At 46.0% G+C, this 13183-nt stretch overlaps 1 protein-coding gene across 4 annotated transcripts in view; it reads left to right on the top strand.

Moving 5' to 3' along the window:
- Nucleotides 1-13183, top strand: part of TANK (TRAF family member associated NFKB activator) — a 74451-nt gene that overhangs the window by 10936 nt on the left and 50332 nt on the right. For all 4 annotated transcript variants that reach the window (XM_033946487.1, XM_033946483.1, XM_033946484.1 and 1 more), the window contains exon 2: nt 212-367. In XM_033946487.1, the coding sequence (XP_033802378.1) occupies nt 263-367 (105 nt within the window). In that variant the 5' untranslated portion in view covers nt 212-262. The remainder of the gene's footprint in view (nt 1-211; nt 368-13183) is intronic.

The raw sequence follows: 13183 nt of genomic DNA, 5'->3' as shown, positions 1-13183 counted from the left end.
GCGTTTAGCGAGCACTAAATTGGCTAGTTCGCCTTAGTAAAAGGACCCCTAAATTATTCTACAAGATGTTCTAAGATCTTTTAAGATACAGGTGGAATGAATGGTGAAGTGAGTACTGATTTGAAAAGCAGAGGCCCTTAATTTGTATATCTACAAAGTGACTGGTTAGATACCCGATCTTGAATTTTTCTTTTTTTTTTGTCATTTTAAGGTTGTCGCTGCTTAGTCTGGTTCTTTTAGTAATGATACAAAACTGGGAAGTATGGATAAAAGTAGCGGCCTGGGAGAACAGCTTAACAAAGCTTATGAAGCCTATAGACAAGCCTGCATGGATCGAGACCAGGCTCGAAAAGATTTGCAGCAAAAGGTAGGACTTTTACTTTCAGTCTTTTAGCTACCAGAAGAATTGTAATATTGCTAAACTACATATAATCATAAACTAATTTCTTGTGATCTCACAGTAAAGGCCTTGCATTTACCACAGAATTTCCTAGTCCTTATTAAATCACAGGCAGGTAACCCAGTATAAGTTCAGGAAGTTTTACTTGTGTCCTTTTTTTTCCTTCTAGGGTCCGGCATAGACCAATTTTTTCTTACTTGTACCTGCAAACTTTAACTAGTGGTAGGATAGAAGTGGCAGCTGCTCAGGCTTCATCCCCTCCTCCACAATATAGTGTTTCTTGCAGTCCAAACTGAGGGGAAGATTCTCAGATGTTCTCAGTAAAATCCAACAGGCTGCTGTTATAGCCACTGCTGTAATGATTTCAAAAAAGGCGAGTCATTTCTTTAAAAAAACACGCATGCAAATAAGGTTGGCGAAGGGTCGCTAAATTTGCATGTGCCAATCGCTGGTGATAGCGATCGGCACATGCACAGAATAAACGCAAAAATAATAAATAAAAAAAAGACCCCCAAATCGAAGATCGGCAGGAGGGATGCCCATTCCCTCCCACCGCAGCTGCAAAGTAACCCCCCCCTGCAGCGAGAGAGATGCCCACTTCCTTCCGCAGGTGTCATACCCCCTGCCCCCCCTTAACTTGTTTGCTTAAGGCCCCTCGGCCAATCAGAGTCTTAGGCCCCTCCTCAGGTTGCACTGGGGAGATGAAGTCCTACTATTTTGAATAGGCGAGTCTACTGGCCGGTGATAGGAGGCATCCCTCCGGCCAGCCTTCATAAACAAGATAAGGAGGGCAAGGGATCATCGGGAATACAACAGTGGCGGGAGGATGTGGGCTTTCTTCCCGCTGGTGGGGGGGTAGTCAGGGGGTTGCTTGGCAGCGGGAGGGAGTGAACCTCTCTCCTGCTGTTGGGGGGGTTGCTTAACGGCAGTGGGACCTCTCTCCTGCTGCCAGAGGGGAGGTTGCTTGACCGGCAAAATTTGCTGGCAGATCTGAGCTGTTGAGCCTTATTTTCCAATCAGCACTCAGGCACTGATCAAAATCTAGGGTTAAGACAGCTGAGACCTGCCGGAAAATTTTGTAAGACAGCGAGGTTAGGGAATCACTCAGTGATAATAGAGAATCGCCTGGAGTGCTTGTTTAAATATTAATGACCTCATTGTAATACATTTGCAGTGTCAGAGACTGCTAGGAAGCTCTGAAAGACCACGGTAAGCTGTTTTGATAAACCGCCGCTGAAGTACATGAACGCTAAATCAACTTGAACTAGTTTAACGACCAAGTTAATGTTTTGAAAATCTTCCCCTGAGTTTTTGCTACATATACTTGCATAGTGTTTGAATATTCGGTGATATGTGGCCTGAACATACTGTCTGAAGGGAAGATTCTTATTATATCTTCCTTGGATTTTGTATTTTATTGAAGCTCTGGATTCTACTGGGTGATTTATTATGATATACAATATTTGATTATTGATTTTGCCATAAATCACTTGTCATTGCATTTTGTTCAGAATAAGCAGCATCTAACTATAAATTTCCAGTGCAATAGGAATGGTATTCTGAACCTTAGCGTACTTTGTTCATTCTTGCAAGCAAACTGCATAAAGATGTCAATCACAGCTTTTTAACCTCCTCATTCTCCCAGAACTCTGCTGCCCCCTTCAGTTTCTCTTTGAGCAGGCAAGCTTGGTTTATTTCTGATCTGTTCGGTTTATTTCTTATTTTATTTTGCGATAGTTTTGCAGTTTTTTGCTCTTGTTGCAGTCTTTTTCGTGAAATCAGAGATCCCTTTTGATAAGGGTCTACTCTAATCTAACTATGCCTAAGTAGGCTCAAGACAACTTACAATATAAGGAATTATATTGTATAATAGAATGTATAAGCTACATTAAATTATAGCAGTTCAAAGAAAACAGAGTTAGGAACAGAGTAATGGGGAAGGGAAGACTGAGGTGCCATGACTGTACTGGTATAACACTTGAATTAAGTATGGGATTTAGTGATATTAGATATAGTGAGTTAGTTGTCTATGTAGTGTGTATGCTCTCAAGAAAGAGGTTTTTAACTTTTTTTTTTTTTTAATCTGTTGTAGAATGTTTCCATCCTAATGTCAGTTGGGAAATTGTTCCAGGTCTTGGTTCCAAGATAAGTGAAAAGCGAGTTGAATAATTCAGTGATTTTAAGCTGTTTTTTAGCACTAAAATTCTTCAGCAGTGGCCATCTTGGATTTTACTGAATTTTTTTCCTAAGTTCTCAAACTTCTCCAAAACACCTCATTTTGATTCCAAAGTGCCAGGGATGAAATGCTGCGACTTTAATACCCCTATATCATGTCTTGTTTGCAAAAGATGGGTGGCGGAACAACACCCTTGCACCATGTGCTGCGTCGAGCAAAGTGGGGAGGTGGGAACAACACATTTAGCTCCCACATGGTCTCTGGGGCATAGCACATAGCTTTTGAACCTGTTAAGAGAGCAAAAATTTCCCCAGGAACCCTGGAACAGTGGCATGACATGTTGAACTGGCATAGAGGCTCCACAGTAGTGCTGCGACGATTCAAATTGGTTCACCGATTCAAATCAGGTGAATCGATTTGAATCGGTTTGTTTTTATTAAAAAACGGACTCACCGATTCAGCTGCAAGACAAGTTCGGGCTATTTCACACCGCCGTACTCTTCCCATCTAATGTAACTTCCGGTTTTGCGAAACTAGAAGTTACATCGGAAGAAACAAAAGGAGTGGTGGGAGAGTCAAGCAGCGAGCGAGCGGACCTCGTGCAGCAGACCTCGGCACTCGGCAGCAACAAATACTAGTTTTGGCTGGCTCTTTCCCCGCATTTCTCCTCTCTTCCCTGCGATTTAATATCCAGTCCAGGAAGGGGGGCTGGTGAGTCTTTGGGGGCTGGGGATGGAAGCTGAAATCGGCAGGGGGGCTGGTGAGTCTTGGGGGCTGGAGATGGAAGCTGAGAACTGGCAGGGGGACTGGGGATGGATGCTGAAAATCAGCAGGGAGGCTGGGGATGGAAGCTGAAATCGGCAGGGGGGCTGCTGAGTCTTGGGGGCTGGGGATGGAAGCTGAGAAATGGCAGGGGCCTGGAAAAACTGAGAATAAGGCAGGGGGGCTGGGGAAACTTTGGGGATGATTTGCTTTGGGGAAGCTGTGAATCTATGTTTCTTTTTTTTATTTATTTATTTATGAATTTTCATTTACAATCAAGTTATCACTTGTACAGAAAGATAAAGTTATGCTGCAAAGAAAATACAATATTAATTATATCCTATTAACCTTCTAATTCAAGATATCTTAATATAGCTTAACTTTAACTCAAGTCCTCAATTAGAACCAAGATGTAGTAATCAGCGAGAAAGTAACAAAGAAATAAAAGTAAAGATTTGTTATTGGCTGAAACAGGAAATCAAAATTTATGAGTGCTTCAGATATCCACTCCTTTTTTCAGGCGAGCAGCTGATAAGAAGGTTGTCAGTTGACTAGGATCAAAGAAAACATATTTTTGCAATTGATACACTATCACACATTTACATGGGTGGTGAAGAAAATAGGTTGCCCCAAGAGCAATAACTCCTGGCTTTAACAACAAAAATTCACGTCGATGTTTTTGTGTATCTCGTGACAGATCTGGATTTGTATTTTATACCCTAGAAAGTCTTTGAATTTATTCTTAAAGAAAAGTCTTAATAGCCAATTCTTGTCTGGTGTCAAAGCTACTGTAAGAAGAAGTTTTGCCGGCTTTGCAAGTTCGCTATCTGAAAGTTCCAACATTGTAGATATATTAAGTACTCGTTGATCATCTTCTTCTTTTAACTTTTCTTCCCTTTTTATTGGTAAATAATACACTTGAGTGATTGGCGGTAGCAATTCCTCGGAGATTTCCAATACCTCTATCATATAACGTTTCAACATATCTCTAGGGGTCACTGCCGCAACTCTAGGAAAATTAATCAATCTAAGATTGTTATTCTGAGAAAAATTTTCTAAAGACTTCAATTTTTTCCTTAAATTAATGTTATCTCTCACAAGTGTTTCTGTAATTTGTTTAGAAACTTTTACTTCTTGGGAAGAGTTTAGAGTTGAATTTTTTAAATCTTGTAAATCAACTTTAATGGTCTTAATTTCCTTTTCTTGAGTATTAATTTTATGCTCTAACTGAGAGAGCTGAGGGTTAATAGTTCTAGCCAAATCTGCCACTAGATCCCAAAGGTTCCAAGATAATAGCCTCAAGAGTTACCTCTTGGGGTTTTTTTAATGTAAGGATGAATTTAGAAGAAACAATATTCTCGCCAACTGAAGTTCCTTTATAGTTTCTGGTCTCCTGCTCACATATAGAATGTGGTGCTGGTAAATCCCCAGGTTCAAAAGGGACACTCTGGAAATGCAGAGGGTCCAAATCCAAGCTCCCCCACATGTTGCCACCAGCCTCGGGGGAAAGTTCCACATCGATTCCTGATGGTTCTTCCAGCCGCGGTGAACGTGCACTCTGGGGAGGAGGTGGAGGCACTCGAGCGTCAGAGCTCAGGGTGGTTTCCGGGCCCAAGGAGATCGCTTCCGCCTTGCCCCGGTGCGTCTCCAGCGGGCGTCCCGACGCTCCCGCAATGTCCTGCATTTGGCGCAGCAGCTGGTCCATACTGCCAAAAGCGGCCGGACCCAAGCGCCACGAGGCTCCAGCGGCACTGTGCTCTCTACGCTTCGGCATCGCAGGTAAATTTTAATGTAGAAATAAGCAATATTGGCAAGCTGTCTGGACCGAAGCGCTCAGCCAAACCTTTAGTCCGCCATCTTGGATCAAAATTTTGAGTAAATCTATGTTTCTAACTAATTTTACAGCTATGTTATAGTTTGACATGATATTGCCTTGATTAAATAAAATGTTTAAACTTAAAAAGCTGTGTCATTAACAGTGAATCGAATAGAATCGAAAAATCGATTCAAACAGGGTGAATTGAATCGAAATATTTTTCTCTGAATCGGACAGCACTACTCCATAGCCAAAGAAGAGGTATTTCCTCCCTTATAAAGGGGAAGAAGAGTTGCCTACTAAGGCCTTTATCCCAGAGTTCATTAATCTGCTCTGGCAGGCTTATACACACAACCAAAATACGCAATTTAGGTCTGCTGAAGAGTGACTCTGTGCATACGCCTCAAAGAATCCTCAGAGCGCTTCTTCTATGAGTGTGGAGCTCCTTCCTGGCTCTGATTGTTCGGCCGAAGATACGAGACTGGAAGTGCAGGGCTGGACACATTGGTGCAACTGTGGCCAAAGTCCAGTCTGCTATATGTGTTTCCTCCATGGCTCCTGATAGGCTGGGTGGTCTGTCATATAGCATCTGACCCAGGGTGGGTGATCCTTGTGGCCTTGGATTGGTATGCGAATCTAGTACACCTACAAGTGGACGAATGTCTCTGGCTCCAGGTATATCTGGACTTGCTCACACAGGGGCCAATTGCTCTAGAAGATCCAGGTCACTTTGGTCTTACGGCATGACCTTTGAGTGCATGGCGCTAGCCAAGAAAGGATATTGAGAAGTGGTAATTACCATCCTACTGAAGGCCAAGAAACTCCACTTTTTCAGCATATGCCAAGGCATGGGATACTTTTCATCGACAGTGCAATAAGGAGAATTTGGAGCCCAACAAAGCCCCAGTATCGTCTGTACTGGCCTTCCTTCATTAGGTCTGGACTAGAGAATGACAAATTTGTCCCCAGTCCCACAGGAACTCAATTTCACCATCCCATCCCCATGAGTTTTGTAGCAGTCTCTGTCCCTGCCCCATTGCTGTAAGCCAGGGCCGAAATCTAAAACATAGGGTTAGTCGCGGGCCAAATTTTTTATTAAGATACTTATGGGTCCTTTTATTAAGGTACGCTAACCGATTTAGCGCGCACCTTAATAAAAGGACCCCTTAGTCTTGGTAGAAGTATAGGGTTATAGCTAGATAATGACACTGGGAAAAAATTTGACCCCCCGTCCCTGCGAGCTCACCACTGTCACTGTTCCGTCCCCGTGAGTTCGGTCCCCGTCCCCACGAACTCAGTCGCCGTCACCGCCCCATTCCTGAAAACCTAGAGAGAAGATTGTTCTTTAAGTAGAAGGAGTTAACCAAAGTGGATGGGATTGGGGAAGGGAGGTGGGAAGGTAAGGGGAAAAGACAGGGGAGATTGATAGGGAAGAGTCAAAAGAGGATAGCGATTCAAATATTCTTAAACTATCCTCTTTCCCAGCGTCTTCTCCCCACTCTCTTTTCCCCAGCGTCTTCTCCCCACTCTCTCTTCCCCAGTTCCCTTCAGGCTGCTTCAGCGTCTTCTCCTCTCCATCCCCACACCCCCAGCACCCTTCACGCGGTCCAGCAGCTCCCTCCTGATGGCCAGCCATGCATCTCCCTCCCTCTCTTCCCCTTACCGTCTCTTCGTGGTGCTTTCTATATGGCTATGCGTTCTATTTCAGCCAGAGCCTTGAAGTTGCGTCATGTTGGCTTCTGGAAAAGTCTCCTCCGATGCAACCAGAAACAGGAAGTTGCGTCAGAGGAGACTTTTCCAGCAGCCACACGTGACGCGACTTCAAGGTTCTGGCTGCAGAACAACACATAGCCTTATAGAAATCACCATGAAGAGAAGGTAAGAGGGAGGGAGGGAGGGAGAGGGGGCTACTGGACCGCACGCTCATTCACCACGCTCATTCGCTCCATGGGGCGGTGAATGGCCTTATCCCCGTACTTGCGGTGACTTTTTTTTGTGACCGTTACAGCCTCTCCAACCCCATGCTGGCTCTCTACACCATTCCTTGTGTTCAACTTCTCTCCCTTTCTGTTCCTTCCCTCCCTAAATCCCATTGTCCACCATCGCCCTCCCTCGCCTCCGTTTTAGCCACACTAACAACTTGATTTCCAAACACAATGGATATGAATAGTGAAAAACTTTGCTATTAGATTAAAAAAATTTTCATATGATTCACATTAATTTGTCAGCAATGCAAAAATTTAACATTTTGTTGAAATGTAGTTAAATTTCTGTTAGGTCTTGTTTTGATCTTTGAAAGCTGTGATGTCCTCCCCCTCCATGCCATTCTCTCAACATGTGAGGTCAGCTAGTAGAGCAGGAGAGGAAACTCTCTCTTGCTCACCTCACTATATCATCACTGTAAACAAGCTAGATACAAAAATCCAAGGTAGAATGAGGGACAAAAAAGTAGTACTACTCTGGATGTTGAGGATATTTAGTTTGGTAATTCTGCTAGTTATAAAAGTAAAGTAACATAAATATTGTTAGCTAATTCTAACTAATGAACTTCATCTCAGTCTTGGATGTCATTTTCTGTGCTCTATTACCTTATTACATTTCCATGCAGTCTCTATGTTGTGAAAAGTCAAGGTCTTGCCTTCAGCTAATTTCGGCAGCCTGCAGAGAGGATCGCTGGTGCTGTAGCAATCCTTGCCGGCTGCAATCGTCCTGAGCACCATGTTCCCTCTGCTGCAATCCCTCCTCTGATGTCAGGGGCAGGATCATGGCAGAGGGAACATGGTGCTCAGGATGATGGCAGCCTGCAAGGATCACTACAGCTATGGTGATCCTCTCTGCAGGCTGCCGAAATTAGCGGAAGGTAAGAGTGGGAGGTACTGCAGCACTTCACGAATCACAGGAGGGGGCCTAAGACAACTGGGCCGATTCCGGTTGGCCCAGGAAGTTCAAGCCCCACCTGTGGGCGGGGTTTGAACCACCTGGGTCAATCAGGCCCTAAGGCCAGCCATTCCCGAGATGGCTGGCCTGTCAAACGGACGGGCTTTGCACCCGTCCGTCTGACCAACAATTTTAAAGTACGGGGAAGGGGGGTTGTGAGGTTGGCGGGGGGGACGGTTGTGGAGGGGGTTACGTTGAGGGCAGGAGGGCCTGGGATCCCTCCTGCCCGTATTTTAGTGGGGGGTGGGGGTTAGAGAGTGTCGCCGGGCCAGGAGGGCTTGGGCTACTTCCTGACTGGATCATGTGGGTGGGGGAGGGGGTTGGAGATCACCAGGCCAGGAGAGCTTGGGCTCCCTCCTGGCCCCATCGGACTCGGCCGGGGGGGGGGGGGGTTGGGGATCGCAGGGCAAGAGGGCTTAGGCTCCCTCTTGCCCTGATCGAGTCGGAGGTTCGGGGGTGCCGCGGGGCAGGAGGGCTTGGGCTCTCTCTTGCCCCAATGTCAGCGGGGGGGGGGGGGTCACAGTTCGCCAGGGCAGGAGGGCTTGGGCTCCCTTCTGCCCTGATCGTGTCGTGGAGTTCGGGGGTGCCGTGGGCAGGAGGGCTTGGGCTCCCTCCTGGTGTGGGTGGGGTGATATATCGTGGCAGGAGAGATTGGCCATCTCCCCTGCCGTGATGCCATCACCCCTCTACCCGAACTGCCACAACCCGTGGCAGGATAGATTGGGCATCTCTCCTGCCGTGGGTCGTGGCAGTTCAGGTAAAGGGGTGATCGCATCGCGGTAGGGGAGATGAGGCATCTCTCCTGCTGCGATGGTTGCGATGGGGGATGGGTAGGCTGCCGGGCCACTGAACTGATCTCGCCAGCTGCCATCAGCTCAGCAGCTCCTTTTCCGGCACTTATACCTGTTTTGACTTGGTCTAAGTCAAAACGTATAAGTGCCGACTAGGCAAACTGTCAAAATCTTTGGTTATACGTGTTGTGCGCCTAGGTGTAGGTCGGCCCAACCAGTTTTGATTATGGGTACTTGGACGATCAGGCTTTTTGATCATCCAAGTACCCATTTGGGCCACTTTTTAGACTTTTTTTTTATTATGAGTCCCATAAGCTTCGGACACTTATTATTTTAAAGTATTTGAGGCTTGCACAGATGAGATCAGAGTTTGCAGGAATGGGGCAGGGACAGGAAAAGAACTCGCCGGGACAGGATAGGAAAATGAGTTCCCACGGGGATGGGGAAAAATTTGTCCCCTTGTAATTCTTTAGTCTGGACAAAGGATTAGCAGTGGCATCCATTAAGGTTCAGATGGTAAACCTGGCTTGCTTTAGAGGCCTAGAGCAGCGTGTCTCCCTGGTTGTTCAGCTAGACGTTATTTGATTCTTCAAAGGAGCTCTCAGGCTCAGGCCGCCAATCCAAGATCCCTTCCCTTCCTGGAATCTCAACATTGTTTTAGAGCAGCGGTCTCAAACACGCGGCCCGCGGGCCACATGTGGCTCTCCAAGTTTTATTTGCGGCCCGCAGTCTGGACTGGATAATTCCTTCCTTTTGGAGCAGCGGCGGGTCTGGCCGGTTCGTTCCGTTCAAAGCCGCGGGTTGGCGGCTCCTTGCGCTATTCGCTCCTGCATCGGAAGCCTCTCTGACATCACAACATCAGAGAGGCTTCAGACGCAGGCGCGGATCTCCCAAGGAGCCGCCACCCGCGGCTTTGAATGGAATGAGCCGGCCAGACACGCTGCTGCTCCAGTGGTGTACCAAGGGGGGGGCGGTCCGCACAACTGGTCACCCTCCACTGTTCTTCCTAGAGTGCGGATCGCGGCTCGTCTAGAGCAGAGGTGCCCAACTGCTTTCCTTCCCTTCTCACCGCCGGCACCATGCTCTTTGATCTCCCTGCTTCTCTTGCCGCCCGACCTCAATTCTGACGTCGAGAGGACGTTCTGGCTAGCCAATCGCTGCCTGGCTGCCCGGAACGTCCTTTCCGACATTAGAATTGACGTCGGGCAGTGAGAGTTGGTCGGCCCCGTGGAGATCTCGGCCTGTTCCCGATGGCGCCAGCAGCAGCAGCCTATTCCCTGGCGGCGGTGGCATGGGAGAGGGCAGGAAGGAAGAAAGAAAGAAGGGGGGGGAAGGGAGCCAGAAGGAAAAAAGAAAGAAGGGGGGGGACAGGGAGCCAGAAGGAAAAAAGAAAGAAGGGGGGGGACAAGGAGCCAGAAACAAAGCAAAAAGTGGGACAAGGAATCAGAGAAAGACAGACATAGAAAATGAAAGAAAAAGTTGGGGGAGGGAATGAGGTCTGGAGGAGAAGAAGCATACAGGAGGTTGAAAGAAGAGAAGAAATATTGGATGCACAGTCAGAAGAATAAAGTGCAACCAGAGACTGATGAAATTACCAAACAAAGGTAGGAAAATGATTTTATTTTCAATTTAGTAATAGAAATGTGCCAGTTTTGAGAAAGAAAATATATTAAACTTTAAATGTGAGTGCTGCAGAAAAAATAGAGTACTTGGAGGGCCGCAGAAAAAATAGTTAATGTCTTATTAAAGAAATGACAATTTTGCATAAGGTAAAACTGTTAAAGGAAAGTTTTATAAACTATAAAGAGTTTAACCTCATGCAAAATTGTCATTTCTTTAATAAGACATTAACTATTTTTTTCTGCGGCCCTCCAAGTACCTACAAATCCAAAATGTGGCCCCACAAAGGGTTTGAGTTTGAGACCACTGTTTTAGAGGGTCTTTGGAGGGCTCTGTGTGAGCCTTTTGAGGAAGCGTTTTTCATGAATCTTACAATCAAAGAGGTGCTCCTAGTTGCAATTACCTCGGCCAGAAGAATCTCAGAATTGCAAACTTTGTTGTGCAGGGAACCTTTTCTGAAGATCAGGGAAACAGAAGTGACCTTGCGAGCAGTACCTTTTTTTTGCCAAAGGTTGTTTCAGCATTTCACATCAACCAGGACATCAGAATATCGGCCTTTTAACCTATGGGTTCTAAGAAAAAAGACAAGACTTTAAAGCTGCTGCACATCCACAGAGTTCTCTTGAGATACCTGGAAGTAACTAATGAGTTTCATTTATCAGACCATCTCTTTATCCTAACCAAAGAGTCAACCCAAGGCAGACCAGTCTCCAAGGCCACCATTTTCTGGTGGATTCAATCAGTGATCTCCTCCACCTACATTGTCTGTGGCAAACAACTGCTGGTGGTGTTGAAATAATATTTGACAAGAGGAGTAGCCTTTTCTTTGGCGGTAGCGAGGGTGTTGCCTCCGGAAGAGATATGTAGATTTGCTGAATGGTCTTCCATATGCACGTTCACTAAATTCTACAGGGTGGATGAGGCAGTGCAAGATGATTCCACTTTTGGATCCTCAGTACTGAAAACAGACTTTTTTCTCCACCTGGGATTTTGGGGACTGCTTAGGTATGTCCCTAAGGATCAGCATACCATTCCTATTGCACTGGAAAAATAGATTAGGTTCTTACCTTAAATATCTTTTTTAGTAAATAGGAATGGTATGCTGAATCCCCACCCAATTAATTTTTGATGCTCATACTTCTGCCTTAATCTTCATGGTCCTCTCCATAACTAAGGCTTCTCTGCTAAACAGACTATGGATTCTGATTCAGTTTGTAAATAGAATCTGAAGAGATAATTGAGCTCCACTAATATTCAAGCTGTTGCTTTTTAATGATATGTTTGACTGTTCATTGGTAATGTTTGTCTTTTATACTGTACATTACAGTTTCATTATGGACTGTTTTAATGTTATATGAGCATAGCAGAACCTTGGTTTTGGGGATTTCCCAGTGTTCTCCTTCTCTTGTCTTTTACTCTAGAGCTCTTACATGCTTTGAAATGAACTGAAGGGGACAGCAGACTCCTGGGAGGAGGAGGTTTCAAAAGCTGTGCTAGACATCTTTCTGCAGTATGCTCAAGAGATAATGGACAGAGTACCCTAAGGTTCAGCATTCCATTCCTATCTACTAGAAAAGATATTATCAAGGTATTTTTCGCTCCATAAGACGCACCGGACCATAAGACGCACCCTAGATTTAGAGTGGGAAAACCAGAAAAAAAACATTCTGAACCAAATTGTATTCTAATATATACCAGGCTCTGCACCCAGCCCCCTTCATTCCCTGCCAGGCTCTACACCCAACCCCACATTCCCTGTCAGGCTCTGCACCCTGTCTCCCCTTCCCTGCCAGGCTGTTCCTTTCATTTTTCATATACACACCATACACACAGCAGATATAAATTATCAAAACTGACACATTTTGATCGCTAAATTGAAAATAAAATCATTTTTCCTACCTTTGTTGTCTGGTGAGTTCATGAGTCTTCTTCCTTCCCTTCCCTTCCTTCCCTCCGACCCAACAATTGTCCCTTTCTGTTTCCTCCCTCCCAAGTTCATGCCACCTCCCACTCACTGCCTTCCAGCCTTTGTTCTTCGACCTCCCTCCCTCCCATGTCCCAAGTTCGTGCCTCCTTCCCCTCACTGCCTTCCAGCCTTTGTCCTTCATTCTCCCTCCCTCCCATGTCCTGAGTTAGTGCCTCCTTCCACTCCCTTCACTGCCTTCCAAGCCTTTGTCCTTCCTGCCGCGCTGGACACTGCCTTCCTCCCTCCCTGCCATGCTGAAGCCTGCCTACCCTCCGCCGATTCCTCCTCCTCTGGCCCAGGTCTGTCCCGCCGCTGCTGCGCCACAACTCAAAGAAGGGAAGGGCTAGCATGCAGCGATTGCACGTCACCGGCTCACAACCTGCAAACTCCATCCTCATCTGCACAAGCCTCAAACACTTTAAAATCATAAAGTGTTTGTGTCTTGTGTGGTTAAGGCAGAGCTTACAGGAATGGGATAGGGACAGCGACAATACTCGCGGGGGTGGGACAGGGAAAGTGAGTTCCTTTGGGGATGGGGAAAAATGTGTTTCCTTGTCATTCTCATGAACTCTTGGGGAAGCTTCTCTCATGAATCTTATGATAAAGCGGTATTCTAGTTGCAGTTACCTTAGCTAGAAAAGTTTCAGAATTGAAGGCTTTGTCGTGCAGGAAGCCGTTCCTAAGGATCTTGGAAGTGGGATGACCTTGTGTACAG

The sequence above is a fragment of the Geotrypetes seraphini genome, chromosome 5 (assembly GCF_902459505.1).
Source record: "Geotrypetes seraphini chromosome 5, aGeoSer1.1, whole genome shotgun sequence".
NCBI lineage: Eukaryota > Metazoa > Chordata > Amphibia > Gymnophiona > Dermophiidae > Geotrypetes > Geotrypetes seraphini.
Note: the sequence above shows the minus strand (reverse complement) of the source record. Positions and strands in the feature narration are given on the sequence as shown.